Here is a 27553-nt window from a genome sequence, read left to right as displayed (position 1 = left end):
CCTTTCTTCTCTGTTCTCCCTTCTCTGTACTCTACACCCCCCTCCAAGATAAAAGGCATAATTGATTAGGTGCTTCTCTGGGGAAGTAGTTATGATATCCTCAGCTTTTCCACTTCTTAAAAGACAGGACATATGAAGATAAATCTGAGGAGTGACCTCATAACTGACTGGAATAGTATGAAAGATTATAGAAAAAATTAAGATTATTGCCCATTAAGGAGGAAAAAATAGATTTAAATCACTCTATAAGATATTTAGCTGAAATAAAAGAAAACTTCTTGATCATGGAGCAATTCAGCACTAAAATAGGATTATCAAGAAAAGCTGTGGAATTTGATTACCCAGAAATATTCAAAAAGAGGATAAATATTCCTCTATTTGGGATAATTAAGACAAACAGCCAAATCAGAAAGAAAATAATAGATGAGATGTCTACATTATTGTTTGTGCTTTGTTCTTGAAGAGGATCATGACATCAGGTAGGAGATGTCATGAGTGCAAATGAATTGATTTTAACTGAAGAATCACTATGCAAAGTCACCATCCTCACTGTCTCCTCCTGAGCCATCTGGGTCCAGTGGCAAAATATAGAATGGGACTACCGCAACTAGCCCCAGATGCAGTGGGAGGCCTTATCCTTTTTTAAGCTAAGGTCTGTCCCAAGTCTTAATTTGTCTGAGGGATCACCTATTCAGTGATGAAGGCTAAGTAAAAAGAAGTGGAGAAAATAATGGTTTCTTTTACCTAGTAAAAAAAAAATCAGTCTGGGAGGGGGAGATCTTCAGTGTTTCTAGCCAAGACAGAAACAATTGCTATTTATACTTACTCTGAGCCATCAGAAACTAAACAATAACCAAGTGAGGCTTGGGCTGGGACCTGTTAATGGCTAATCAAGGAGAGCCAGAGCCATTTGGGTTTAAGGCATGATCCTTATAAAAGAAATCTAGAGTACAAACCCTAAGACATGTTGTTAAGTTTCAGAAACCAAAATATGTATTCCTTTGGGTAGAGGATCACAGAAGGTCTGATTCCCTATATGGACAAAGGAAATGAAGGGAAGGAAGGAACAAAAAGAGGAAGGAATAAAGAAAAAAAGGAAGAAGAAAAAAGGAAGGAAGGAAGGAAGGAAGAAAAGAAGGAAGGAAGGGAGGGAAAAGAAGAATGAAGGAGGGAAGGAATGAAGGAGGGAAAGAAGGAACAAAGGAGGGAAGGAATGAAGGAGGGAAAGAAGGAACAAAGGAGGAAAGGAAGAAATGAGGGAGGGAGGGAGAGAGGGAAAGAAGGAAGGAAGGAAGGAGGGAAGGAAGGAAGGAAAGAAGGAAGGAAGGAAGGAAGGAAAGAAGGAAGGAAGGAAGGAAGGAAGGAAGGAAGGGAGGGAAAAGAAGAATGAAGGAGGGAAGGAATGAAGGAGGGAAAGAAGGAACAAAGGAGGGAAGGAATGAAGGAGGGAAAGAAGGAACAAAGGAGGAAAGGAAGAAGGAAGGGAGAGAGGGAGAGAGGGAAGAAAGGAAGGAAGTAAGGGAGGGAGAGAGGGATAAAAAAAACTTAGTTGCCCAACTAGAACATAGAGTATGTGTGGAAATATATGATACCTGCTCCTGGAGATGGTGGTGGTGATGATAGCATCCTCATATCTCAGTTTTCCAAATGGCACCAGAGACATATGAAGTAGCCTTTGGCCATATATCCTATGCCAGTGAAATCTGAGGAAGTGCTTTAAAAGACCTTGAAATCTGAAGATGAAGAGAGAATGTGGCAGTAGGCAGAGACCTACTCTAGATTCCACTGTAAATCCTGTATACTCTACTTGCCTAATGATAGGTGATCATCTTGAATTTTGAGTAATTTAACATTTTGGGGGACATTTGTTCCTTGTGATTACATTGACCACTGTCTTCTGTACCACGCAATATTCATCTCACATTTCCTTCTTTCTAGCACTATATCTGCCACTATAGCAATTATTGGGAGAACAGGTACAAACAGGAACAGAGGATAAGCCAATAGTCATGTCAGGTCAATCTGAGATGAAATGGGGCTTCAGGAAATAAGAATTTTACTTCTGGTTCTTCTTCAAGCACCCTCAAAACTATAGTTTCATTGGTACAGGGAAATGCCAGAACCTGGAGAGGTTAAATAATTTTCCCACTATCCCATAATAAGTTTTGTTGATAGTCTATACTTTGAGAAAGTGATAATAATTTAATAAGGCATATTTAAACTTAAAATACTGACATGCAGTTTTTTTTTTCCTTAGAGAGATATTTGTTAAATATTTCTCAGCATACCACTATTTTCTTGCTATTATTCAGTCATTTCAATCATGTCCAACTTTTTACTTATGATTTTCTTGTCAAATACACTGGAAGAAACTGAGACAGAGGATTATGCCCAGGGTCACACAGATAATAAGTATCTGAATCCTTATTCGAAATCATAAAAAAAAAAAAAAAACAGGAAGATGAGTCTTCCTAACTCCAGGCTTTGCATTCTATTCACTGTGTCAGTCAGCCACCCATACCACTACTTAGAATACATGCATTCTAAGACTATAAAACAGACATGATTATATTAAGACTCTGAATGGAGACATTGGAACTTGAATCAAACTAAATAATGAATTTTGTACCAATAATACTTATGGAAAAATCTATTTTTTTTAAAATAAGGATACTGACACATAAGACAATGGTGTTCATTTATTTTGAAAAGTGTAATTTTAATTATTTATAATGCTCCTTAGTAAATGCATCAGAGTACATTTTGTTCAATTAATGATGTCTTAGTAATAAGATGCTACTTCTCTTTAATCCTCAGATTCTAAATCTTTGCTAAGAAGCAGAGTGAGACTTGGGATTTTTATGAGAATGATTGGTCTTGTATGTTAGGGAAATGAGAATTAGCAGGATACTACTAAAAGTTTTATAGCCCTATCTGCATACATATTTAGAGAAATTATTTGTTTGTCTTTCTTTTCTCTTTTCTCCCTTGAGACGGGTGAAGGGGGATTATAGGTTAGGACCTATTCAAAGGAAAGTTTAATAGAAAAGTTATTTCTTCTTACCTTAACTTGCCACTATCAGATTCTGCCATGCTTTTCTTCCAAACTGTGGCTACTTCTATCTTTTCAATTCCATTAAGTCCATTCCTGGGAAGTGTTATTTTCATCACCTCCTATGCCAGGCCTGTCAAGTTTTGGGAGAAGAACTACAAGTAAGATTTCATATTGAGTTTATGGTCTTTTTCTGCTCCTTTTTATATTCCTAATGCTGAACACTGTGCCTGGCACATAATAGATGCTTCATAAACATTTACTTACTGACTCATAGGGAAGTAACCTTTTGAAGCCTCCAAACAAAAGTCTGTGCCTGTAATTTTTTCAACTTGATTGGTGAACTTGTCAAATTGATCAAAAACTTCTCTAGCTCAATCCTTCCTACATGAAGAAAAATTTCTAATGATGTATATTTTATCTTTGTGACTGAGAAGTCTTTCTAATTTCATGATGCCTACTGATGTGAAACATAACCAAAATTTGTCCATTAAATTACTGTGGTGGTGTTTTTCAAATCAGTGTTTTTTCCCTTAGCCAAGGATAAGAAGGAGAGTCAGGGGATGGTTATAATTATACCTGTTATTATCCTGTGCTCTTATAATATTCTGTGAGAATAACTAAATATCTTGGAGTTCATGAAACTTTGATTTATTTATTTATTTATATTTAATTTTTAATTTTTTAATTTATATTTAATTATAATTATAAATTATAATTATTTATAATAATTATTTAGAATAATTCTTCCTTGGCAAATTCACATTTTTGTATCTCTTCTGAAAAAGATGAAGGATATTAGAGAAATGATTATTAATAACTAATGATTTGGGGATGATTCAGATTTCCTGGGATACATATTTAGCCAACATAAGTACTTACTTTTAGGAATATAGGATAGGACAACAAATGCTTTGGAAGATTTGAAGATTCAACTCAATATCTAGATACATGTTCTAGGATCACTTATCCAAAGTCTGAGCCCAACATAACCCCAGTCTCTGATTGGGTCTGTCAAGTGTCAGAATAAGGAGCAGAATCAACTCCTAATTGGGGAATAGTAAAAAAGCCTAAAATCCATATCTGCTTTGGGCCACCAAGAAAGGAACAGAAATCATGGCTTTCATCAGAGGGTGGGGCCTATTCCCAGATTATAATGGCAAACAGACTACATAAGGAACAAAACAAAACAGGTCCTGTTTTGCCCATATGCCCATCTAAGCAAATACTGTGTGAAGGTGAATATAGGTAAACCAAGATGGAATTGTTCCCCAAAAAATTCTTATGATAGTTAATGGCACAAAAAGTTGACATATAATAATCTTTCCCAAGCTATCTGTCAATGTTATAATTCTAATACATTATCAGCCAACAATATCAATTATCTTTAAGCAACATATTTACTAAGGTGGTATAGCAAGAACAGTTGGTACAAAACATTTTTCCTCTAAATGCTAATTCCTAGTCTCATACAAAAACACAGAGAGAGTCCAGAGTATGAATGGGATTAAATCTTGGATATATTAACAAGAAGGCAAATTTGGAGAGAATTTGTGGGGCAAAAATTTTAGTTTCCCAACTCCTGGTCATCCGAAGTCCTTTATTGAGTTGGTAGCCTGAATTTATTTCAGGTTCAAGTATGCTTCCACCATCAAATAATTGTCCTCATATACCTTCCTGTATTCATGTATGCCCTTTGTCTTTGCTTTTGGTTGGATATATTTGGTTCCTATTAATCTAGTTTTTTCTGATTACATAGTCAAAAGTTGGGAGAAGAATGTAGCACTCTGTATTTTCACTATATTTTCATTCCTCCACCTCTTGTTATTCTCTGGTATATTATGAGTCTATCTCCTGATTATGTTCCTGAGCCTAGAAATCCCAAAACTTGATTCCTTCTCTAGGAATTAGATGACTTATTGATGAAATTCCTCCCCTATTTAAAACTTTTCCAGAGGCATGGTCAGCTTGTTTGGGTAGCTAATCAAATTAGTCCTTTCTTCATCCAAATCCTTTATGAGGAATCAAAGGAGCACAACTTGCAAAGTTCCTCATGCCTTTAGCTTATTATAGTATATTAATTTAAGTGATAGGAGGATGGAAGGGACTGTGGAACCCTATCCCTGACATTTCTCTTTTACTACCTCCTTTTTTATAAAGAAGGGCAAAGAGTTAAAAAGTAAGAGTATAAGATGGAACAAAACACACAATAAATGATCATGATTGTAAATGGGATGGAAATATTGTAAAATAGATGAAAGGAAATTCCAAAAGCTTAAGAATTCTGACCCATGTAAATACCAATTATAACTCCAAAAAAATGATGAAGAAGCTTGCTTCCCACCTCTTGGCAGTCTTATGGACTGGAGGTTCAGAATAAGGCATATATTTTCAGATATAACCAATGTGTACCTTTGTTTTGCATTGGTCACATTTATTTTTATAGGGGCTTTTATTGTGTATTTATTTTTGACAAGTTTAAGGATACGTGGTAGGAGGGGGGCAGTTAAGTAATAGCCAGAAAAAGAAGAAAAGAAAGAAAAGAGCATCAGTGAAACATTTTTAAAATACACATAAGAAAGCAGAAGGAGGTTCAGAAGGGGACTCAAACAAGAAGGGTGCTGCTGTTACTACTGTATCAAATATAATATATACTTTACAAACAACTTGTACTTATAAGAGACCTATGGTGTCATTTATAATCATTTTTGCTTATGGAAATTATCTTGTTTGTTGATATTTGTCAAGCACATAAGTGTTTATGATACAAGAGAAAAAAAGAAAAGAAAAATTTGGTGTCAAAAGACCTAGTTCTGAATCCCAGATTTCCATTCCTTTTTGTGGACCAGTCACTTAAGTTTGGTTTCCTCATCTGCAAAATGAAAGAGTTGGACCCCCCACCCCAAAATTATAAGGTCTCTTCCATTTCTAAATTCTCATAGAGTCTGTGTTCTAAGGTCCCCAGAGGTCACATATTCCAACCTAGACTGGAACAAGAATACTTCCTATGACATCCTCAGTCAGTGGTAGTAGTTCTTCTTCTTGATGAACACCAGTCAAGGAAAAGTTACTATTCCTTAAGGTTTCTGTTTCCACTTCTGAACAATTCTAATTGTTAAGAAGTTTTTTTCTATTTGGGTTTTTTTCTGTTTATCAAACCCAAGTCTGCTTTGCAGAAACTTTAATCTATTGTAGCTGACCTGTCCTTGGGAATCAAATAGAATAAGACAAACTCTGATGACAACTTCACAATGCTTGAAGGCAGATATACTGTCTCAATTTCTCTCTTCTCCAAGCTAGGCATTTCTAAACATTAACTGATGCTCAAATTGGTATGATTTCTAATTTTTTCAGTGTCATCATTGCCCGTCATTGGATTTGTACTAGCTTGCCAATGTCCCTTTTCCAGGTGCCCTTAAAATAGTCCTCCAGGTGTGATCTCATCTGATCAGCAGGTAATCACGTTGTCATCATATCTCTCTTAACACAGCCTGCTATTTCATTAGTTTCCTTAAGGCTATTAACTAGAACTCTTGGCTTTTCCTGTATATTTATTCAGTCCTTACAGATGTGTCCAACTCTTAGTGACCCCTATTTGGGATTCTCTTGTCAAAGATAATAGAGTGATTTGCCATTTCCTTTTCAGTTCATTTTATAGATGATGAAACTGAAATGAATAGGGTAAATGACTTGTCCAGGGTCACACCTCATAAATATCTGAGATTACATTTGAACTCAGTAAGATTAGTTTTCCTGATGGTTGCTTCAGTATTCTATCTACTGCATCACCTAATTATCCCTTACTAAGTATGCAATCCACTAAAACAGTACTGTTCTAGTAAATGTTTAACAACTGACTCTCCAAAAAATGCATGCCATAGTTTAATTTTCATTAATATTGATATTTTATCCATCAATTTTTTTTAAAATCTAGATCAGTGGTATCAAATTCAAATAAAAACAGGGACCACTAAACAATACATATGCAGGTCATACATTGACTTAGAAAACTACATATCAATCATGTTTTGTTGCACTTTGATTTCTTTTGTGAAACATCTCTCAATTACATTTTAATCTGGGTGAGGGTATACTTAAGAGTTTTGTGGGCCATATGCAACCTTTGGGCTGAATGTTTGACACATCTGGTCTAGATAATCAACCCTACAATAAATCAAGCCCTGATCAGTACCATTTGCTGATTTCCAAAGTATAAATACTCATACCAAAAATTCTACTATTGGTCTTGAGAGCCAGTAAGAGATAGGTCCAACATGTTCCCATAAAACTTCCAGATCTTTTTCACATGGACAATTTTCCAACCATATTTTCTCTATCCTAATTTTATAATATTGCTTCCTTGAATCATTATTATATTTGCCATTTCTTTGATGAAACAGAGCCAAGGGAAGTAGTTTGTCTGGACTTGGTGTTTTGAAAGTGTTGAGATCAGTTCTATATTCTCAAACTATCTCCTACAACCTTATATGTTTAACATTGTGAAGTTTTAAAACATACTTGTTATATCCTATTATTTCTTTGTTTCATTAATGGTAACATGCAAAGTAGGGAGTTGTTATTTTCCATTTTGCAATTCAGAGAATGAGCTCAAGAGAGACTATTGACTTGCCAATAATTGGTAATTGCTTTTGAATCCAGATCTAATATTCTGTGATTCTTTGATTCTATTACTAGTCCATTGGCCTTTACATTGTACTAAACTGCCTCTTTCCCAAGCATATTCCAATATAGCAACGAAAAGTGTTTGACACATAGGTTAAGGTGAAAAAGAAAAAGTAGATAGAGTCAGTAATCTAAGAGAAATCAATTGATAATCCATGATTATAAGAACTTCATTACCACTGTTAGAAATAGCAGAAATTCTAGGTGGGAAAAAAACAACTTGAAGAGCCATGTTTTAACAGGACTTTAGTGCAAAGGGATAATTAGTAGTTCCCGTGTCCATAATAATAGAAGATCAGTTCCATATCTTATTTTGCATTAGCCCCATTAACTATGGTGACTGTGATAGCAATGTAAATTCTGATCTTCCTTGGATGATTAATATGTCTGCATTTTACAAAGCTCTGACACTTGCCCATTATCTATCCTATAAATCAAAGATAAGTTAGGACTGGTCTGTATTTTCATGCTCCTCACATTGGAAAGTTGATATTAACATAAAGCACAAGACATTTATGTTTCCTTATTTCTTTACTTGAAAGCAACTGTTCCAGACATTCATTCCTGTCATCCTATTTCAAACATTATTAATCCATGGTGTTCCAATGACAATATGTCAATGGGAGCCCTCTATAATGATATTATTGATGAAAAGAAACCTCCAAACTGAAAGAATATCAAGATGGCACTGAAAAGATAAAAAGAATGAGCAAATTTTGTATTCCAATATTTTTAACCAGTGCAGAAAACAAATATGATGTTGGGTTTGCAATCAGAAGAGCTGGATTCATACCCAACTTCTATAACTTTCTAACCATGTAACCTTCAGCAAGTCACTTAACCATTCTTACCCTCAGTTTCCTCATTTGTAAAATGAGGATGTTGGTATGTGGCTTCTGTGGTTTTTTCCAGCTTTAAATCCATGATCATAGAAGGCAGTGTCATACACAGATTGTAATAATTTCTAAGGCCAACATAATCTTTTTTACTTTTTGTTCAGTCATTTTTATAATTTCTGACTTTTCAAGACCCCATTTGGGATTTCCTTGCAAAAATACTGGAGTAGCTTATCATTTCCTTCTCTAGCTCATATAACAGATGAAGAGATGAAAACAAATGGAGCTAAGTGATTTGCTCAGGGATACACAGCTAATAAGTGTCGGAAACCAGATATGAATTCAGGAAGATGAGCCTTCTTGACTCTACATCCTATATTTTATCAATGTATCACCTAGCTCCTTTTTTACTTAAGCATCTTTTTATTTTGCTTTATTCCCTAAAATATTAATACAATTTATGAAGCCAAACAACAAAGGATATCCACAGTGGTTTGTTATTAAATTACATTAGGAGAAAAATAATTTTAAAGGGCTTCTTAGAACTCTGAAAGCTATTCTTTTGAGCAATATAATAAGATGGGAAGATGGTGATGTGAAAAGTTCCAAATTTTCATACTTCCTACTAGGACTACCTTAAGAACAATGAAAAATAGGGGCAAGTCAATAAGAAAACAAATGAACCCAAAAAGAAACACCAGCAAAATATTCCCTATACCCAAAAAGCCACAACAATAAATGATCATGATATAAACTCTGAATCTGAGCCAGAACAAAGCACTCTATCCTCATGTCCACAGCTCTATGATAAGCTAATTGTGTATAAGGACAAAGTACAATGTACAAAGAATAAGATTTTTACTTGAGGGTCCCATCTAGGAAACTGAATGCCTATTTTTCCAACTAGTCTAGGACTATATCAGAAGAAGGGCTTGGGTTCAGTGATCCTATCCAAAACAAGAGTAAGCAGAGCCTGGTCCAAGGAGAGTCCTAGTCCAGGCTGGTGTTGGGGGAAAATCCCATAAACCGCTGCAATTCCAGTTTTGCTACCTCACCTGGAACTCCAGGAGAGAGTAAGGCACAGAGATTTGTAATTCAGTGCTGTATTTATTATAATTATTCATTACGGCCATGTTCTTCAATTTATTTAAATTATGTTTTATTTTTTCTAGGAATCTATATGGGTCTTAAGATTTACTTAATAACAGATATTTTGTGTTTTATTTTATAGTTATTTTGAATGAGATTTTCCTTTCTATTATTTCCCCTTGAGTTTTTCTATTGCTATATAATAAGAATGTTGTTGATTTTTATGGCTTTTTATTTTTTCTGCCATTTTACTGAAGTCATCAATTAGTATTTTTTCTGAGTTTCTAGTATTTTCTGAATCATATCAATATTTATTGATCATATCAATAAATAAAGAAAAGTGTCCTCTTCTCTTTACCTGCTATATGTCTTTAATTTCTTTCTCTTACTTGAGAAATGCTAGCATTTGTGTAACTAGGTTAAATAAGAATAGGAAAGAGGAATATCTTTTATTTACTCCTATTTTGATTTAGAAAGCTTCTAGTATTTCTCCATTTAACATAATACTAACTTTTAGTTTTAGGTAAGCAGATTTTTCATATGAAAAAGATCTTTAATGCCTCTGTTTTATAAAGTTTTACATTTTTTCAAAAATAAAAATAGAAGCCATCTTACCAATCTATGAATATTGATGCATAAATATAGAATAATATATGTTTATATATTGCATTTATATCAGAAATGTAAGGATGATTCAGCACTGAGAAAACTATATTTTGCCAAAGGCTTTTTGTTATCTAATTTTTATCATTTTTGTTATAGCACTCATTTATACTAAAAAAATACAACAAAATAATAAACAGAAATATTATTTAATTTAGTGTTATATCATGTGTTAATATTCCATATTAGAATAAAGAATCTAATGTTTAGAAATAGAAAACATTTCATTATAAATAGAATGAAAGATAAAATAGGTATATTTCTTGTCATTGCTATTATTTGCAAGATTCTAGAAATACTAGCTATAACAATGCAACCAAAAAAATTAAATTAAAAAGGAAAACATACACAAAGAAAATGGGAAAATGATATTTCAGATGATGTGATGGTTTACTTAGAGAATTCTAGAGATGCAATTGAAAAATTAAATGAAAGAAATGGAATTTCAATAAGTAGCAAGATATAAATAAGCCCATGAAAATTCAACCTGTCCAAAACTGAATTATTATCTTCCCCTGAAAACCTTACCCCTCTTCCATTCTCAAGGGCACCACAATCCCCCCAGTCACTTTAGCTCGCAACCTAATATCATTCTTTACTCTTCACTCTCTCTTACCACCCCATATCCAATCCATAGCCAAGGCCCATCACTATTACTTTCTTAACATGTCTCACATATAGTTCTTTATCTCCTTTGATTTTTGCCACCACCCCTAAGCCCCCATCATTTCATACCTGCTCTGTTGCAGTATCCTGCTGGTGGATGTGTCTACCATACAACTTTCCTTTATTCCATTCTTCATTCAGCTGCCAAAGTAATATTCTTAAGCCTTGGGTGATCATGTTACTCTCTCTCTCAATGAAGTCTGAGAATTCCCTATCAACTCCAGGATCAAATATAAAATGCTATTTTGCATTCATAATCTGGCCTTTCCCCTACCTTTCCAATATTCTTGTACCATACATCCCACTAAAATATAGACTCATTAGCCTCATTGCCACTTCTTTTTTTTATTTTTATTAAAGTTTTTTTATTTTCAATACATATGCATGAATAATTTTTCACCATTAAATCTTGCAAAAGCTTGTGTTCCAAATTTTCCTCCCCTTCCCCCTACCCCCTCCCTAGATGGCAAGTAATCCAATATATGTTAAACATGAATTGCCAATCCTTAAACAAGACTACATCTCTTAACTCAAAATTTTCAAAGGCTGTTTACCATGCCTGGAATGTGTGTAGGCATCATACTTTCATTTCCTGGTTTCCTTCAAGCCCTAATTAACATCTTACTTACATGAAACCTTTCCCAGTCCTTATTGTCATGCTTTCTTCTGTTGATTATTTCTTTGTCCTGTAGGTAGCTTATTTGAACATAGTAGTTCAAATGTTGTCTACCCCAATAGATTGTGACTTAAGAGCAAAGATGTCTTTTAGCACTTTGCAAAATGCTTAACATAGTAGCTTCAAATATTTATTAATTGACTGACTGAAAGGCTTCCCTTCAAATGGAAATGACCTCAATTCAATACATTCGTTGGGTCCCTAATTCCTTTTTTTTTTTTAAATTCAAGTTCCTAACAGGAAAAGAGCTATAATCTGAGAAACTCTACCCAGAAAGTAGTCATACAAATTGATATGCAATTATTGTGCTACTGTGATATGATTAATAGAGGAGTACAATCCTGGAACAAAAGTAGTTATATGCTGTCTTTAGGGTACAAATATATCAGTCTTCTGGCAGAATCAATAGAATTTGAGTTATGAGCTATCTTTTCAATCAATAAATCAATGAGCTTCCATTAAGCACCTATTGTTTGCTAATTCTGTGCTAGGCACTGGTAAACGAAAATTGAACATTCCCAGTCTTCAAGAAGGTTATATTCTACTGAGCTAGGTATACATATGTATACCTAGCTCAGTAGAATATATATATTATCTGGCTCTGCTGTGTGTGTATCTCTATATATATATACACACACATACGCATACATATATGTGTGTGTATATATATATATATATACACATATAGACATGCAAAATGAAAATATATGCAAAATATATACAAAATAAATTAATCACTAACAATAAGAGAAATGCAAATTAAAATAACTCTGAGGTTTTATAGAACATCACAACCAGTAGAATAGCAAAGATGACAAAAATACAAAAATGGCAAATCTAGCAGATGTGGGAAGATATGCATACTAATGCACTGACTGTTAATTTAGCTATGAATTGGTCCAACTGTTCATGAAAACAGTTTGAATTTCTACTCTAAATGGCACTAAACTGAACATATTTTGACCCAGTGACACTACCAATATATAGATGTTGATATCAATACCCACATATACATACACACACATATATATATATTTATATATACATACAAACACAATACATATACACATACTCATACATATTTTAAAATATAGCAGTATTTTATAGTAGCAAAGGACAAAATATAAAATATGTGCCCATTGATTAATAATTTTTGGTTGGATTGTAAGAAATGACAAATATGAAGAATATAGAAATGTGGAAAAACTTATTTGAATTAATACTTGAAAAAATGTATTTGAAGTGATTCAGAAGAAAGTGGAAAGAAGAAGTTACAAAATGGCAACAGCAATATAAAAGAAAACTATATTTAAAGGCCTAAGAACTCTAATCAATGTAGTGAACTGTCATTACATTAATAAATTGATGGTGAATGGTGGAATAAGAGATATAGAACAAAGAATACATTTTCAGACATGACCAATATGTTGATTTGTTTTGCTTGACTGTAGTTATTTTCATAAAGGAGAAAAATGTGAGACAGTGTCATTGTTAAATGCCAATGATGTTAAAACAAAAAAAAAAAAGATTAATAAAACTTTTTAAGGGAAAAGTATAATAAAAATAGTGCTAGTGTTACTTCCTAATATTTTAAAATTTATAGAAAAGAAAGGTGCAGTCTTTTGTAGAGAATCCATAGTGAAAGAAAATTATTTGTACTCTGTTCAGACCAAGTAGTAGTCTTTCTCAAGTGATATATATATAGGATAATCTGGGAAACATACAAGGAAATAGAGAAAAGGAAGAATCAAGGAGTAGATGCTTCATAGGACTTCATCAGAACACCCACAAAGGGCATGAATCATGACTTACTGCTGTTACTTTACCTCAATTCTAAAATTAGTTATCTTTTAATATAGTATTTTATTTCCAAATTATTAGTTTTCTTTTCCTTTGATTAGGTACTCCAAAAACAGATTATATTTTGTTTTATATAGCTTATCAAATCAATGTCTTATGTTCATCAAGAAATACTGTCATATTAAGTGTGGGAGAGTATCTAAAAAAGGTCATTCTCTAATGTATTGAAGTTTGTGTTGTTATGTATGTACATGTGTTTTTGCACATGAGCTGGAGTCCAGAGAAAGAGTTGTCAAAGCTTGACAGCTTTCATGTTTATTAGATCTCTCCAAGATCCCACCACCCTTTGAGAAGTTTTTCTCCAGGTCTTTTTGAGGAAAAAAAATCATGATGCAAAACCCAGAACTGTGGTCTGTTGTCACCTGCTGTTACAGTATCGGAGAATCATGTCATGCATCTGTTTAAAGAATTAGAAGAGAGATGGAGGAAGCTAAGAGTTAGTGGAGGCAGGAAATCTCATATGGCTCATTTGAAAGTTTTTCCTTTTTCTTTGAAACCTGTTTTTTTCCCCTTGCTCTTGCTTTCTTGGTTGCTAATATTAATCATTTCTAGCATCACTACCCCAATTCTGAAAGTTTTGTATCTCATTATCATCTTATGTTTTTTTATATGGAAGCAGAAGAGACTGTCTTGTAATTTTTTTTTCCTGGTTACTTCATCCCTTGAAAAAGGCCTGTGAAAGACATTTTAATTTGCAATGGTTAATGGGCTATAGTAAACTGCCACCAGAAATCTGGGGATTTCATTTACAACTCTTTCTCCTGGCTCTCCTCTCTACTTTTCAATTTTACTCTTTTGTCACTGTGTGTCTTGCTTTCTAGTCCAAGACCTGTATTGGTTTTTGCAGGCCTCTAGGGAATGACTATATATTGCAACTCAACCAGTGAAATGTCTCCAAGGATTTTGTAATTAAATCACCTTATAACTATATCCATTCTCTTTTCCTCTTTTCCCAGGCTTGTGTGCCTTGAATTCTTTCCTACCCCTTTGGTCTACATTTTCCTGTCTTGCACCATGCCTTCAGGTTTACCACCCTTATGTTGGTCAAGCTTTTATAATGATTCTTTGTTTATTATTTCATAGTTATACCTTGTTCTTGGACAGAGTTTTGCAGCTTGCAAATCATTTTCCTCTTGACAACCAAGGATGGTGGAAGATAGCACAAAGACTTTAATTGCTATTAAATACTAATAAATAAATAATATTAAATATTTTAAAATTTTATGTGAGTTGCCCCAAACATGTGAAATTAAATATCAAAAACCAGGATTTCAGCCTAGATCTTTGGACCCTAGTCTAATGCTTTTTCAACTGAATTATCCTTACACCTTGACCCAGGCACCATCTACTGGATCTCTATTGAACCTCTTCAGTGTCCTGTTGATAAATTTATTTTTCTAGTACTCTTGGGCCACTGAAATAGTGTTCATTTCCTTTTTCATTCATGTTTTCTAAGAAGTTACTAAAAACAACCAAGAAGTTATCTAAAGCTACTAAAATAGAAAGTTCTACTATATTTCCAGTCCCTAGAATACCAAATAATAATAGGACTCTAGCTTTAGAGTTGGAAAGGAACTCAGAGACTATTTTTGTCCAATTCCCTTTTTTTCTAGGTTCATGGAAGTTAAGTGAATTTCCCAGGTTGACAAAGGGAAGAAATAGAATTTCAACTCAAGTTCTTTGGCTTCGTTGTCAACATACTTTTCACTGTGCCATTGTAACCCCAGATTTAAAGATTTTTCCTTTAGCACAAACTAGAATCATTTGCAGAGTTTTAGATATTATCTGGTTAAGACTTTTCCATACTTTCTTAGCTTGTACGTATCTGTCTTCCTGTAATCTTTTAATAATGATATAATCACAAATGAATAATCCTTTAATAATGATATAATCACAAACGGACTCTAATCCTTTTAAAATTTAGTATATCAATATGAAATCTGAGCTTTCCAATAAGTCCTTGCTCTCCCTATATAACTGGTCAACCTCTTTTTTTTTCTAATAAGACATATCTTTGATGATGTTTTTATACCATTTCTTGGGTGCCAGTCATTAGTGGCGATACCAACCAGTGGAATGAGAAAGTATTTATTAAGCACTTATTATTTGCTAAGCACTCTGCTAAGCCTAAATCATATTTAAAAAGAAAAACAAATTTGAGACTCCCTCTTCCTGAAGAGTTCACATTCAGATTAGGAGAAGTTAAGAGATTATAGCTTCAGGGTCGATGGTAAAACCCATAAATCTTGTGGGTACACTGTTGGCAAGGAATTTGGGTTAGTATATATTGAAAGATGAAGAGGTCTTGTGTCAGTCAAGTGAGTTTTGCCTAATTAACAAGCTTTTTATCAAACCCCTACTTTGGGTCAGCCACTGCATTAGGAGCTATGATAGAAAGACAAAAATGATACAGTCCCTACTTTCATGTTGCAGTCAAACTGCATGTGAGAGATATATTTCCATTACCCTTTGGGGTAACCTGAAATTGTAATTCTTCATGTAATTCATGCTGTTCCATGGTTCCACAGTATCACTGAGAAAATATGAATTCAGAAAAGTGCAGAGCCCTTTACTAATATTATATACCTAATCTTCATGGGAGTTGTAAAATAAGTAGAAGAAGGTATTATTTCTGTTTCATAGGAACTCCTAATGGAGTTACAATATACTCTTGACCCTTTTAATAATGATTTGGATGAAGTAATAGATTTTTATACTGCTTTGAGTCGCAGATAATGCAAAAATTAGAAAATATGGCTAATACAAGAGAACTGAATTAAAATTTAAAACAATCTCAATGGGGCTGGAATGCTAGACCTAAATCTATAAGATGGAAATTTAACAAGGATAAGCTTGGGGGGGGGGGAAATCCTATATTTACATTAAAATAAATTGTACTAGTAGAGGGATATTTGGCATCTTAAATGCAAATATAAAAAATTATCTGGCAATTTTCATTGATCACAAGTTTTTTATGAGCTGACTATGATGTAGCCACTAAGAAATATAACCCAATTTTAGGCAGCATTAACAGAAGTATAATATCACCAACACAAAAGTAATTTTTGGACTCTGCTCTAATCAGACCACATCTGAAATGTTGTACTTAATTCTGTATTTAAAGGACTTTGACAAACTAGAATAAAATTAGAAGAGATCAAAAAAGAATAATGTAAGAGATTCAGAAACCATAAGCATCATTGAAGGAAAATTGAGATAGTTAGCCTTGGGGAAAGAAAAAAGACTGGACAGAAAAATATCTGAAGAGTTATAATAGAGAAGGAATAGACTTATATTGTGTTCTAGTTCTGTTTTAAGTACAGAACTAGAACCAATGGGTAGAAATTAGATAACTTTTATGATCCCTTCCAATGCTCTGAAACCATAATTATAAGGATGAATCCAAATTTGGGGGGGGAGGGGTAGAGACTTGTTATAAGATATATTGAGACTGAATTAAGATGCCACACTAAAGAATTCTAATCAGCAAGTCAGGTAGGATGATGACATCATAATTTTTCTTTCTTAAAAAGATACCGAAGATTATAATTAAGGGATATGATGTGTCATTTCTTTTAATTTTTTTTTGCTGAAGTAACTGTGGTTCAGTGATTTTTCCCAGGGTCACACAGCTAAGAAGTGTTAAGAAGTATCTGAGATCAGATTTGAACTCAGATCCTTTTGACTTCAGGGCTGGTGCTCTATCCACTGCACCACCTAACTGCCCCTCATTTTTTAACCTAATAAATGAAGCAAGGGATTGATCAACAATACTGGAAGTAAATAGGAAGGGGCATGTGATATTCGTCAGACATGCTCTTTAAGTTACCTTATAATAGACCTAGATGTATTCTGAATAAGAGGTCAGAAATAACATTTTAAAATATTTCATATCTTACTTTGAATCATTTTTAAGAGAACAATTTCCACAAATTTCCCATAAATGTCATAAAATTATTCTAGTCTTCAAGTATTCAGTAAAGTTTCTCTTTGTGTCAACATTTTCATAGTGATGAAATATAGTTTAAATCAGCATTTAATCAGCATTAAAAGGGAGAAGCTATAACATACAGTTTGCCACTTCAGCCTCCTCACCAATCTTTACCACTCACAACAGAGACCACACCCTAGAAAATTTCCATTCTCTCTTCTTCCCCATTTTCCAGTTTTATGAAGCATGAACAATTTTATCTCATCAACTCTTCCTGCATGCAATTTGTCAATCTTTATGGATTCATTCACCATGCTAGCATCCAAAGTGCTATTCTAGGGCCATTCCCCAGTGTTGGTTGTTTCTCCCATTAGAATTTAAGCTCTTTGAATGACAAGGTCTGGCTTTACTTTTGCATTTGTATCCCTCTCACTTATCATATTGCTTGGTACATAGTAAACACTTAATATATGCTTTTTAATTTATTCATTCAAGGATGGAAAAAGCAACAATAGCTAAAAATTTATAGAGCTTGTGTGTAGGTGTATGTGTGCATAGGCACACACATATATGTAATCAAATTTTATATAGCCAGGGAAAAGTTTGCAAAATTCTTTTTCATATCTATATCTATATCTATCTCTCTATATATAATTATTATTACCCAATTCAAATCTTGCTAGTTATTATCGATAGATCTCAAGAATATTCTTGAGTTCCTTCCTAAATGAGTTCAATTACTCCTTTTTAGGAGCATTTTTCTCCTCTCCATTTCCTCTCAAATCAGAAGATTTCAGCATAAAAATACCCTAACATCCCTAGTTCCTCAAATTATTCCATTCCCATGACATACTCATTCACCCAATCTTAACTACAAAGAGATGTTCCACTTCCATATTTATAATTTCAATTATTTATTATTTATTATTAGTATATATATATATATATTATTTATTTAATTATTTATTATATTATAATATAATACATATATAATAATTCATTATAAAATTATTTATACCCATATTTCTCAATGCTTTATAACCTCTAACATTGTTCTTTATCCTCATCATGATCCTTTTCCATTTTATCCCTCTGTTCTTAGGTCATCGCTGGATGATACATTGGCTATAGTTTTCTCCCTTTCCTATCATGATCTGTTAATAAACCAATGAAAATTGATTCCCTTGCCCCCTTCCCTTGTCCTTTCCCATCTTTCCAGGTCCCAACCCCAGATTGTCTACATTACCTACCTCTTTCATTCCTATTCACATGCTGCTAAATGGAGCTAAAGATAATCACAAAATCCTGCTGATCGAACCCCCTACAAATTTATTTTATCTCATTTCAACTAACTCCTCTCTGTAGCAAGACAATGATTCTGTTTCTCCCTAATTGATTCATTAAACCACTCTCCACAGTAATTTCTCTCTTCTCAATCCTATCACCTTTTCCCTCCCTAAAATGGAGGGGAAGCTGTTTCATGGGGGGAACCAAAAAACCCCAAAAGCTATTTTGAGTGCTTCCCTTTTCTTTACTCCTTCCTTCCATCACTCCTCTGTCAGAAGAAGGCAAAGCACTCTGCATATATTCCATCCCCTCTGAATTTCTCCAACAAACTGCTAGTCCAACCATTCTTATAGATATCATCAATCTCTATATCTATGAGTTTCTTCCCTGAGGCTTATAAACAAACTCATATCTTATCCATCCTTAAAAATTACTCACTTGATTCTTCTATCCTCACTATTTATCACTCTATACCTCTACTGCCTTTTATGGTTAAACTGTTCCTCTCACTCTCTTCTCAGCAATGTGGTTTCTAACTTCATTATTCAATTGAAACAGCCTTTCTGCGAAGATACCATTGATCTCTTAATTGCCAAATCTAATGGGCCTTCTCAAACCTCATCCTCCTTGATTTTTCTTCAGTATTTGACACTGTTGATCACCCCTTTCTGGACACTCTGATGTCTTAAGATTTTCATAACCCTGCTGCCTCCTGGTTCTTCCCTTGTCTATCCAACCATTCCTCCTCATTCATCTTTGCCCATTTTTCATTGTATTATACCACCTAACTATGTGTGTTCCTCTAAGGCTCTATTCTTGGAAATGCTTTTTTCATCTTATGATATCTTACTTTACAATTTCATCAGCACCCATGGACTAAAATAATATATCTATGTAGATAATTCCCAGATGGATACAATTAACTATAGTCTCTGAGCCTCAGTCATTCATCATCAGCTGCCTCTTAGACATCCAACTGATTGTGCCATGAGTTTCAAACTCAACATGTCCAAATCAACATTATCTTACTCACTATAACCTAAGCCTTCTCCTTTTCCTAACTTTCTTATTACTTTCTTGGGTACTCTTCCTTGGTATAATCCTCAACTCTTCATTCTCATTCTGTATGCTCTGCCAAATTTGGCCATTTCTACCTTCACAATAAGCATCTCTCATATATGTTCTCTTTTATCCATTAATACAGTCACAACTCTAGTTCAGGCTCTTATCATCTCTTATCTCATCCCTTTCAATAGCCTTCTCTTTGATCATAGTTCCTCGTCTCCCTGGATTCTTATCCATCTTCCACTTAGTTTTCAAAATGACAAAAATTAAAGTGTTGTTCTGACCATGTCATATTCCTGCTTGAAGCTCCATTGGCTCCATGTTATTTCCAAAATTGAATGTAGTCTTTAGTTTGGCATTTAAAGTGCTTCATAATTTAGAAGTCTCTGATTTTCCAGCCTTCCTCCACCTTATTCGAAGTGGCTCTATCTCTGTCTGTTAACTATATGACATGCCTCTCTTAATGTAGCCTAAAACCACATTATCTTTTGCCAATTATTTTCAGTCAAAAAATTAATCAAATCAACTCCTTAGGAGACATCATGTTCAAAGCCTAAATTCCCTTTTAGAGCCATCTTTTTCCTGAATGTGTTTAAGAAATTTCTAACGAAAAGGGTAGATGGCATTGTGACTTCAAAATAACAGATTTATTTATTTTCTTGTAGAAATAATTATTGATAGAGCTTCATAGATGAATAACAGAGAGAAACCAGAGTTTTATCTGTTTCCATGTAAATATGCTGAACCTTAAATGATTTAGTAGCTATTTAGTATTGGAGTTTGTTTTCAAAATAAAGCATGTTGTATGATGAAACAGGAAACCTGATATTGTCAAAGGATATTATAATCAATAGCAATTGTGGATTGAACTTGAAATTTCTTTATGAAAATAAATGAAAATATTGGTACCTGAAAGGTAACAAAGCTGTTTCCCTAAAATAAAAAGATTGGTCTAGATGATTTTGATAAGCCATTCTATCTTCTTAGGCCTCAGTATCCACATGTGTAAAATGATAAAGTTAGACTAGATGGCCTCTGAGACTCCTTCAGAGTTTTAATGCATGATCCCTTTTATAACATGATGTATAAGGTCCCTTCCTCACCATTTGTGAGTTATTCCATGGACTTCTATTGAGAAAATACAAAGAGAGTGAAATCAAAAAGGAAAGAAAAGGTGGAGAAAAAACACAAAGTAGAAGGTTGAAGAGGCAATATGGAGGTTCCAAGATTGTGAGAGAGAGATAGAGAAAGAGAGAGACAGAGACACACACACACAGAAAGTTGAAGAGAAATGTGGAGGTTCCAAGATTGTGTGTGTGTGTGTGTGTGTGAGAGAGAGAGAGAGAGAGAGAGAGAGAGAGAGAGAGAGAGAGAGAGAGAGAGAGAGAGAGAGAGAGACAGAGACAGAGACAGAGAGACAGAAACAGAGACAGAGAGACAGAGACAGAAAGGCAGAGACAGAGACAGAGAAAGAAAAGACACAGAGACAAATACAGAAACTGAGAGACACAGAGAGAAAGAGAGAGGAAGAGGGACAAGAGAGGGAGAAGGAAAAAGGGAAAGAGGGAGAGAGGGAGGGAGGGAAAAAGGAGAAAGGATAAAAGAGAGAGATGGAGAGAGAGAGAAAAGAGAGAGGGGAAGAGAAAGAAACAGAGACAGAGAGAGAGGGACAGAGTCAGAGAGACAGAGAGAGAGACAGAGAGACAGAGAGAGAGAGAGAGAGAGAGAGAGAGAGAGAGAGAGAGAGAAAGGGAGAGAGGAAATAAGAGAGAGAAGAGACAAAAATAGAAAGAAGAGAGAGATATTGGGCTTTTTTAAGGTCTTATGTGCTAAGCACTGTACTGAGTTTTAGGATACAAATAGAAGCAAAAAAAGGCAGTCCTTGCCCATTCAGAGAGCTTACATTCTAATGAGGAATGATAGTACATAAAGGGGAGAAGAAAACATCGGGGTGAGATGGGGTTCACTGCAGTGTAATGTGAAATGTACCAAGGAATGCCATAAAGAAGCACAAGCTCCTTCAGGATAAGGCACAAACTTACCCATCAGAGCCAAGAGATGTAGGAGTGGTACTGGGACGAAATGCAGGTGATGAATAGAGAAGTCAGAGTGTCAAGTTGACAGAAGCGGCCAGCTAAGTCTTAAGTTGATATTAAGAGATAGGGTTAGAGATGGTATTTTTTTTCACTGATATTGGGAACTCCTGATGAGGAGACAGAGCCAGAGAAAGAGAGAGACAGAAACAGAAAGAGACAGAGACTCAGAAACTAGCAGAGAAAAAGAGAGACAGACACAGACACAGAGAGAAAGAGAGAGGGAGATTGCATTTTTTTCTTTTGCTGATATTGGTAACTCCTGGTTTTTTCTGACACCAGTTTGTACATATTCTGCAATTTATAATTTTAGAGAGTTGCTTTGAGTTTTGAGAGATAAAATAACTTGCCAGGATCATACAGTCAACAAGAGTCAGAGGTAGGAACTTCTGACCTACAATACACCTGGTTCCCAGACCAACATTTTATCTACTGTATCATGTCACCTAAAACTGTATCAACTTCTCAAATAATTATAGTTGTGTGCCGTATTTCTTTATATATTACTAAAGGTTAATAGTACACTCAAACCATTTCTTGTCATCCTAAATTTATTACAAATGGACCCAGAATACCATTGTGCACTGCAATACCCATACTACCCTAGGCCTATTTCATCATAGAGGAAGCACAAAGGAGGCAACTGCCCCCAAAATCAAACCGAACACTGGATTTTTTTGTCCAGCTCTGCTATAACTTTCGACATGACTTTGGGTCACTTTCTTTCTCCTAAGTTCTCTGAGTTTTCTGCATTTGTAAAACTTGGCCATACACTTGGTGAATATTATATCTTAAAAACCAAATGATGAATTTGGTTCCTTTCTTGCTGTTGAGCTGATGGATGAGCATACTTACACACATGTATCCAAGGGCAAGACTTGACACTTCAGGTGTGATGATGAGTTATTATGCAAATGTATTCCAGAAGGATGACGCTTTTGAAGAAACCCCCACACGTTAAGCTTCTCACATGGCATGGTTTTAGCTCATTATTCATGATGCTGCCATGAATAATTTTATTCAGGGCCCCTGAACTTTTTGCTGAATAGCTATAGTATTTGAAAAGTGCAGAGTAGTCAAATAAACCATTCCAAGGTATGAAGGCATAGAATAGCTTCACTTCAGGCCCACCCACACCTGCTTCCCAGCTGTTCTTATGCTGCCTTGAATTGGTCACCCAGAAGTCAGGTTCTGGTGACTGATTCAGGTTGATGGATTGTTTCAGGGAGTACAAGTATGCTACAACATAAAGCAAATAAGAATCCTTTCTTGTTTCCTAAATAAGTTGGATAAGTGAGAGGCAGCATGAGGTAGTAGAAAAAACATGGTACTTGTTGTCCAATCTAGACATTGTAACACTCCAGCTCTAAATTTATTTCTTCCCATGGACCTCAGTTTCCCCATCTATAAAATGAGGGATATAAACTTAGAAATCGTATAATTTTGTTTCTGCACTAAGTTCTAGTTCCTATTATTTAAGAAGTGTTGATATTAGGAATTGTTATTTTTCCCACAGATTTCTATAACTCAGGATTCTGTTTGGGTTTAATTTTCATAAAAAACCTTGAAGTAATGAGAGGAAATTAAAAAGTCATGACCTTTGCAGCCAGAATTTTCTATGAAACTGTTTATTATAAAACATAAGATATAAAAAATATTGTCCCAATATATTTTGCAGGCAGGCAATTTTGATACCCAGAAATTTTTTATTAAAAAGGGTCTTATCATAATTAGCCAAAATTCAGAATATTCACCAGGCAAGTCTTAGTGCTTTAGTTAACAATTTTGATGCAGATAAGCAGAACAGGCACTCTTCTAAGATTCAGGAAATTTGGATACACATCCTGGCTCTTCTAACTTCTGGCTATTTATAAAAGTTCAAGGAGTAATATAACTTTTCTGAGCCTCAGTTTTACCAAGTAAAATGGGGGTGAAATAGTTGCATTTTATAGTTTACCACTTACTGGACTACTCTGAGGAAGATACAGGTAAAAGCCTTTTTCAGAAAGTGTGGTACAGTGGAAAGTATAAATGTAAAATCAAAGAAGTTGGGTTCAAATGTCATCTCTGTCATTTGCAGAATGTGTTACTTTGGGTATGCTGTTTCAGTTCTCTTGGCCTATTTCTTCATCAGTGAAATGATCTCCAAGGGCCCTTTCAGCTCTTAATCTCTTTTATCCTCTGATCTGATTATTATCTTCACATACATTGACATGATTTGCTGGGGATGGTGGGAGGCAGAAGCATAGACTCTAAAGCCTAGTGACATTAAACAATAAGGTTGTGCATTTGCAATAACTTGTCCACATGGGGTTTTAATGGATTCTTGTGGAACTTGTTTATAAGAGCATTAATTCAGAAATTCTAGTTTTAATAATTTTTCTATCAAAATCAAAGAAACCTCATTTGTCCAATGCTTGTACTGATCAGATATGCTTGTTAAGCATTTCATCTGCTTGTTTGATTTACAAAGACATAACATGAGAAGAAGAATTCAAAATCTAATACATCATCACTGTGAGAACTTTTTGACATCATCATCATCACCAAAGAAGGCCATTAGGTGATGCACAGTTACGTAGAATACTACACCTGAAATCAGGAAAACTTGTGAAACTTACTAGCTGTATGATTCTAGACAAATAACTTAACCTCTGTCTGGTTCATTTTCCTTCTCTATAAAATAAGGATAATCAATAGTACCTAATTCCCAAGTTTGTTATGAGGATCAAATGAAATGATATTTGTAAAGAACTCTGTAAATCTTTAAAAGCTACATATAATAATGAATACTATTAATGATGAATAATGAAAACAATATTATTATTAAAAATAGGATAATGTTATCTCAATCTAAGAATTGCTCTTCTGGGTACCATGCAAACCTAATTTAAATGAACCCAATGCTATTCTGCAAGGTTTTTCATACTATACATATGACCCATAGAATTCATAAACCATAGAATTCCACATTAATTGGCTCTTCAAAAGATGTTACATGAAACATGTTGGTTACAAAGGAGCAAAATTATAAATGGAAGTTAAATATCAGGCTAACCAAAATTTAAACTAGGTCTCTATGGAGAAGTGAAACTATAATAATGAGTTAAAGGAGCAAGACTTATGGGCAGAGCTAGGCAGAGCTGAGCAGCACCACGCAGATGGAGTAGTTAAAGATCTGGGAAGGCAAATGACAAGGAAGCTTCTCCTGCCTTTAAGAAAGAGCCAGAAACTGTGGTTCCAATGAATCAAGAATAAAAATTAAAAACTATGTTATTTTCATACAAGAATTTGAGCTGCTTGTTTATGTGTGTCTGCGTATACATGTGTATTTATGTGTGCATGTCCCTTCTCTTGGCAGAAAGGAAAGCCCTATGACCAGGTATAGGAATCTTAGAAGCAACCCTTTTAGAGTTGAGAGTCACCCAGCAACTGATGAATAACATTTGGAAGAAGGAAAAGAAAAGAAAAGGAGACATCACTGTCATGAGTATTAGTGAAACATGGAGGAGGTAGTAGAAAGGAGGACAGCTGTGGTCATAAATTTACTAACAAAATATTGAAGTTCATTGGTGGGAAATTCAGTGAACTCTGTCATGGTGCCAATCAATAAAGATCTCTATAAAGGGAACTTGTCTTATTTTGGTGACTAGAAAGCAAGAAAGCTTCTTTGTAACATTAAAAAATTCAAATCACAAGATCATATAAATTTAGAAGTAGAAGTAACTGAGAGGCCATATGATTGAACTTATTTTACAAATGAAGAAACTGGGTACCAGACAGGTGCTCAAGGTCACCTAAGTCTAAAAGGTTAAAGGTAGAAGCTGACCTCAGATATCTTGCTCTAGAGCCAGGACAGATTTTGCTATGTTATTCTGTCTCCCCTTGAATAATTCACTTTATCTAATGAGTAGGGAGCCAAATATTAAAGCAGGTTCTCCAAAACATTTCAGTGGGGGATATAATTGAAAAATTATATCAGTCAGGGCTAAATAATGCAGAGAATGCCCAACCATGCAAATGAAATAAGAAAAGATATTGCCATACAAAATAAGGATAGATGGAATATATATTGTTCATTTTATTTGTGTGATATTATGGACTGCTTAAGGTATATATTTGAACTTTGTAAATATGAGGGTAAAATATTTACTTTTCTAGGAAGTCAAGGAAATCTTTGAAGAAGTAAGATGGGAGTTTCACTGATGGAGGGGGGAAATGACTAGTGGACTTGGAGGAATATATTGGTTCAAATGGAAGCACGATGTAAAAAATCTTCTGTTCTGTAAAATAGAGGTAACAATATAAGAATTGCTTCCATCACAGAATTGTTGAGAGGATCAAATAAGATAATATGTGAAAAAGTTCCTTGAAAATCTTAAAGCCCTATATGTTGTCATTCAGTTATGACCCCGTTTGAGATTTATTTGGTGTTTTCTTGGCAAAGATATTTCACTGGGTTTGTCATTTCCTTCTCCAGCTCATTTTACCAGTGAGGAAACTGAAGCCAACAGGATTATATGACTTGCCCAGGCTCACACATCTAGTATCTGTCCAAGGCCAGTTTTGAATTCAGGAGGATGTTTCCCTGACTCCAAGCCCAGAGATCTCTCAACTGCCCCACTTAGCTGCCAAAAGCTTTATATAAATGTCCATTATTATTGTTGTCAAGATTTTATTAGTGGTAGTAAAAGCTATGTGGAAAACAATCTAGTTGTAGTATTTGTGCTCAAGGAGAGATCAACCTACTCTGATGTTCCAAAAACTTAATCTCAGACAGAAATACTCTACTCCCCCCCAAAAAGTCAGATATGTTCTTATTTTTCTTCCTTTTTTAAAAATTTATTTTTAGTAACCTGTCAGTCATCCTAGGAGGTATTCAATTAGTGAAATGAATAATATTCTAAATATCCTCTCACTTTTTGTAAAATATCACTTCCTTGGATGATGGCTAATTTGCAAGATGAGTATGATTGACTATGAGTTTAATCTTATGAATGTCAGTCTTGGATCCTAGTTTCTATGTTACTCAATCCTTCTAACATGCCTGTTACATGTATCATTTACAAACCAAGAAAATTGGGCACAGCATGGTTAAATGATTTACACTAAATCATTCAACAGTCAGTGATGGGAAGAAAGTCAGAATTTTGAATTATTGTCTGCCTACCTCATACTTATTCCACTGGGTCATCCTCTCTTATTTTTTCACCAAATTGCAATGAGTGGAAATGTATTTTTTGCTAAACATTTTTTTAGTTTAGTTTAGTAACAACTTCAAAGATGATTTTTTTTCAAAACTTTAGAAATTCCCTTATTTCTAATAGCAATTCAATTTGCAAGTATTATGTTAAATCCTGCTGGATACAATGACTCAAGAATAATTTGTGGGCAGTTTTCTGAGTTTTTGCTTTTGTGAACAGCATTCAGAAATCTCTATAGTTGATAAAAACCATAGGGAAAAAGAAAGATCATCTCAGTGAAAAAGATAGTTGAATGATTTTATTGAGTTCCACATCTGCTAAATGAACCTCAGTTTACTCATCTGTAAAATGAGGAAATTGAACTAGATGACTTTCATTGTTGAGTCAAGTTCTATGAATGACTAGTGTGTCAACCACAGCATGCATTAATGAATTCCATGTTGTTGGT

The 27553-nt window shown here is 34.4% G+C and overlaps 1 protein-coding gene across 4 annotated transcripts in view; it reads left to right on the top strand.

The window, feature by feature from the left end:
• PCNX2 (pecanex 2) overlaps positions 1-27553 on the top strand; it is a 357972-nt gene that overhangs the window by 240780 nt on the left and 89639 nt on the right. For all 4 annotated transcript variants that reach the window (XM_031966919.1, XM_031966916.1, XM_031966917.1 and 1 more), the window contains one exon: positions 3084-3213. In XM_031966919.1, the coding sequence (XP_031822779.1) occupies positions 3084-3213 (130 nt within the window). The remainder of the gene's footprint in view (positions 1-3083; positions 3214-27553) is intronic.

The sequence above is a fragment of the Sarcophilus harrisii genome, chromosome 4 (genome assembly GCF_902635505.1).
Source record: "Sarcophilus harrisii chromosome 4, mSarHar1.11, whole genome shotgun sequence".
In the NCBI taxonomy this organism is placed as follows: Eukaryota; Metazoa; Chordata; class Mammalia; order Dasyuromorphia; family Dasyuridae; genus Sarcophilus; species Sarcophilus harrisii.
The sequence above is the reverse complement of the archived record's forward strand: the minus strand, read 5'-3'. Positions and strand labels throughout refer to the sequence as shown.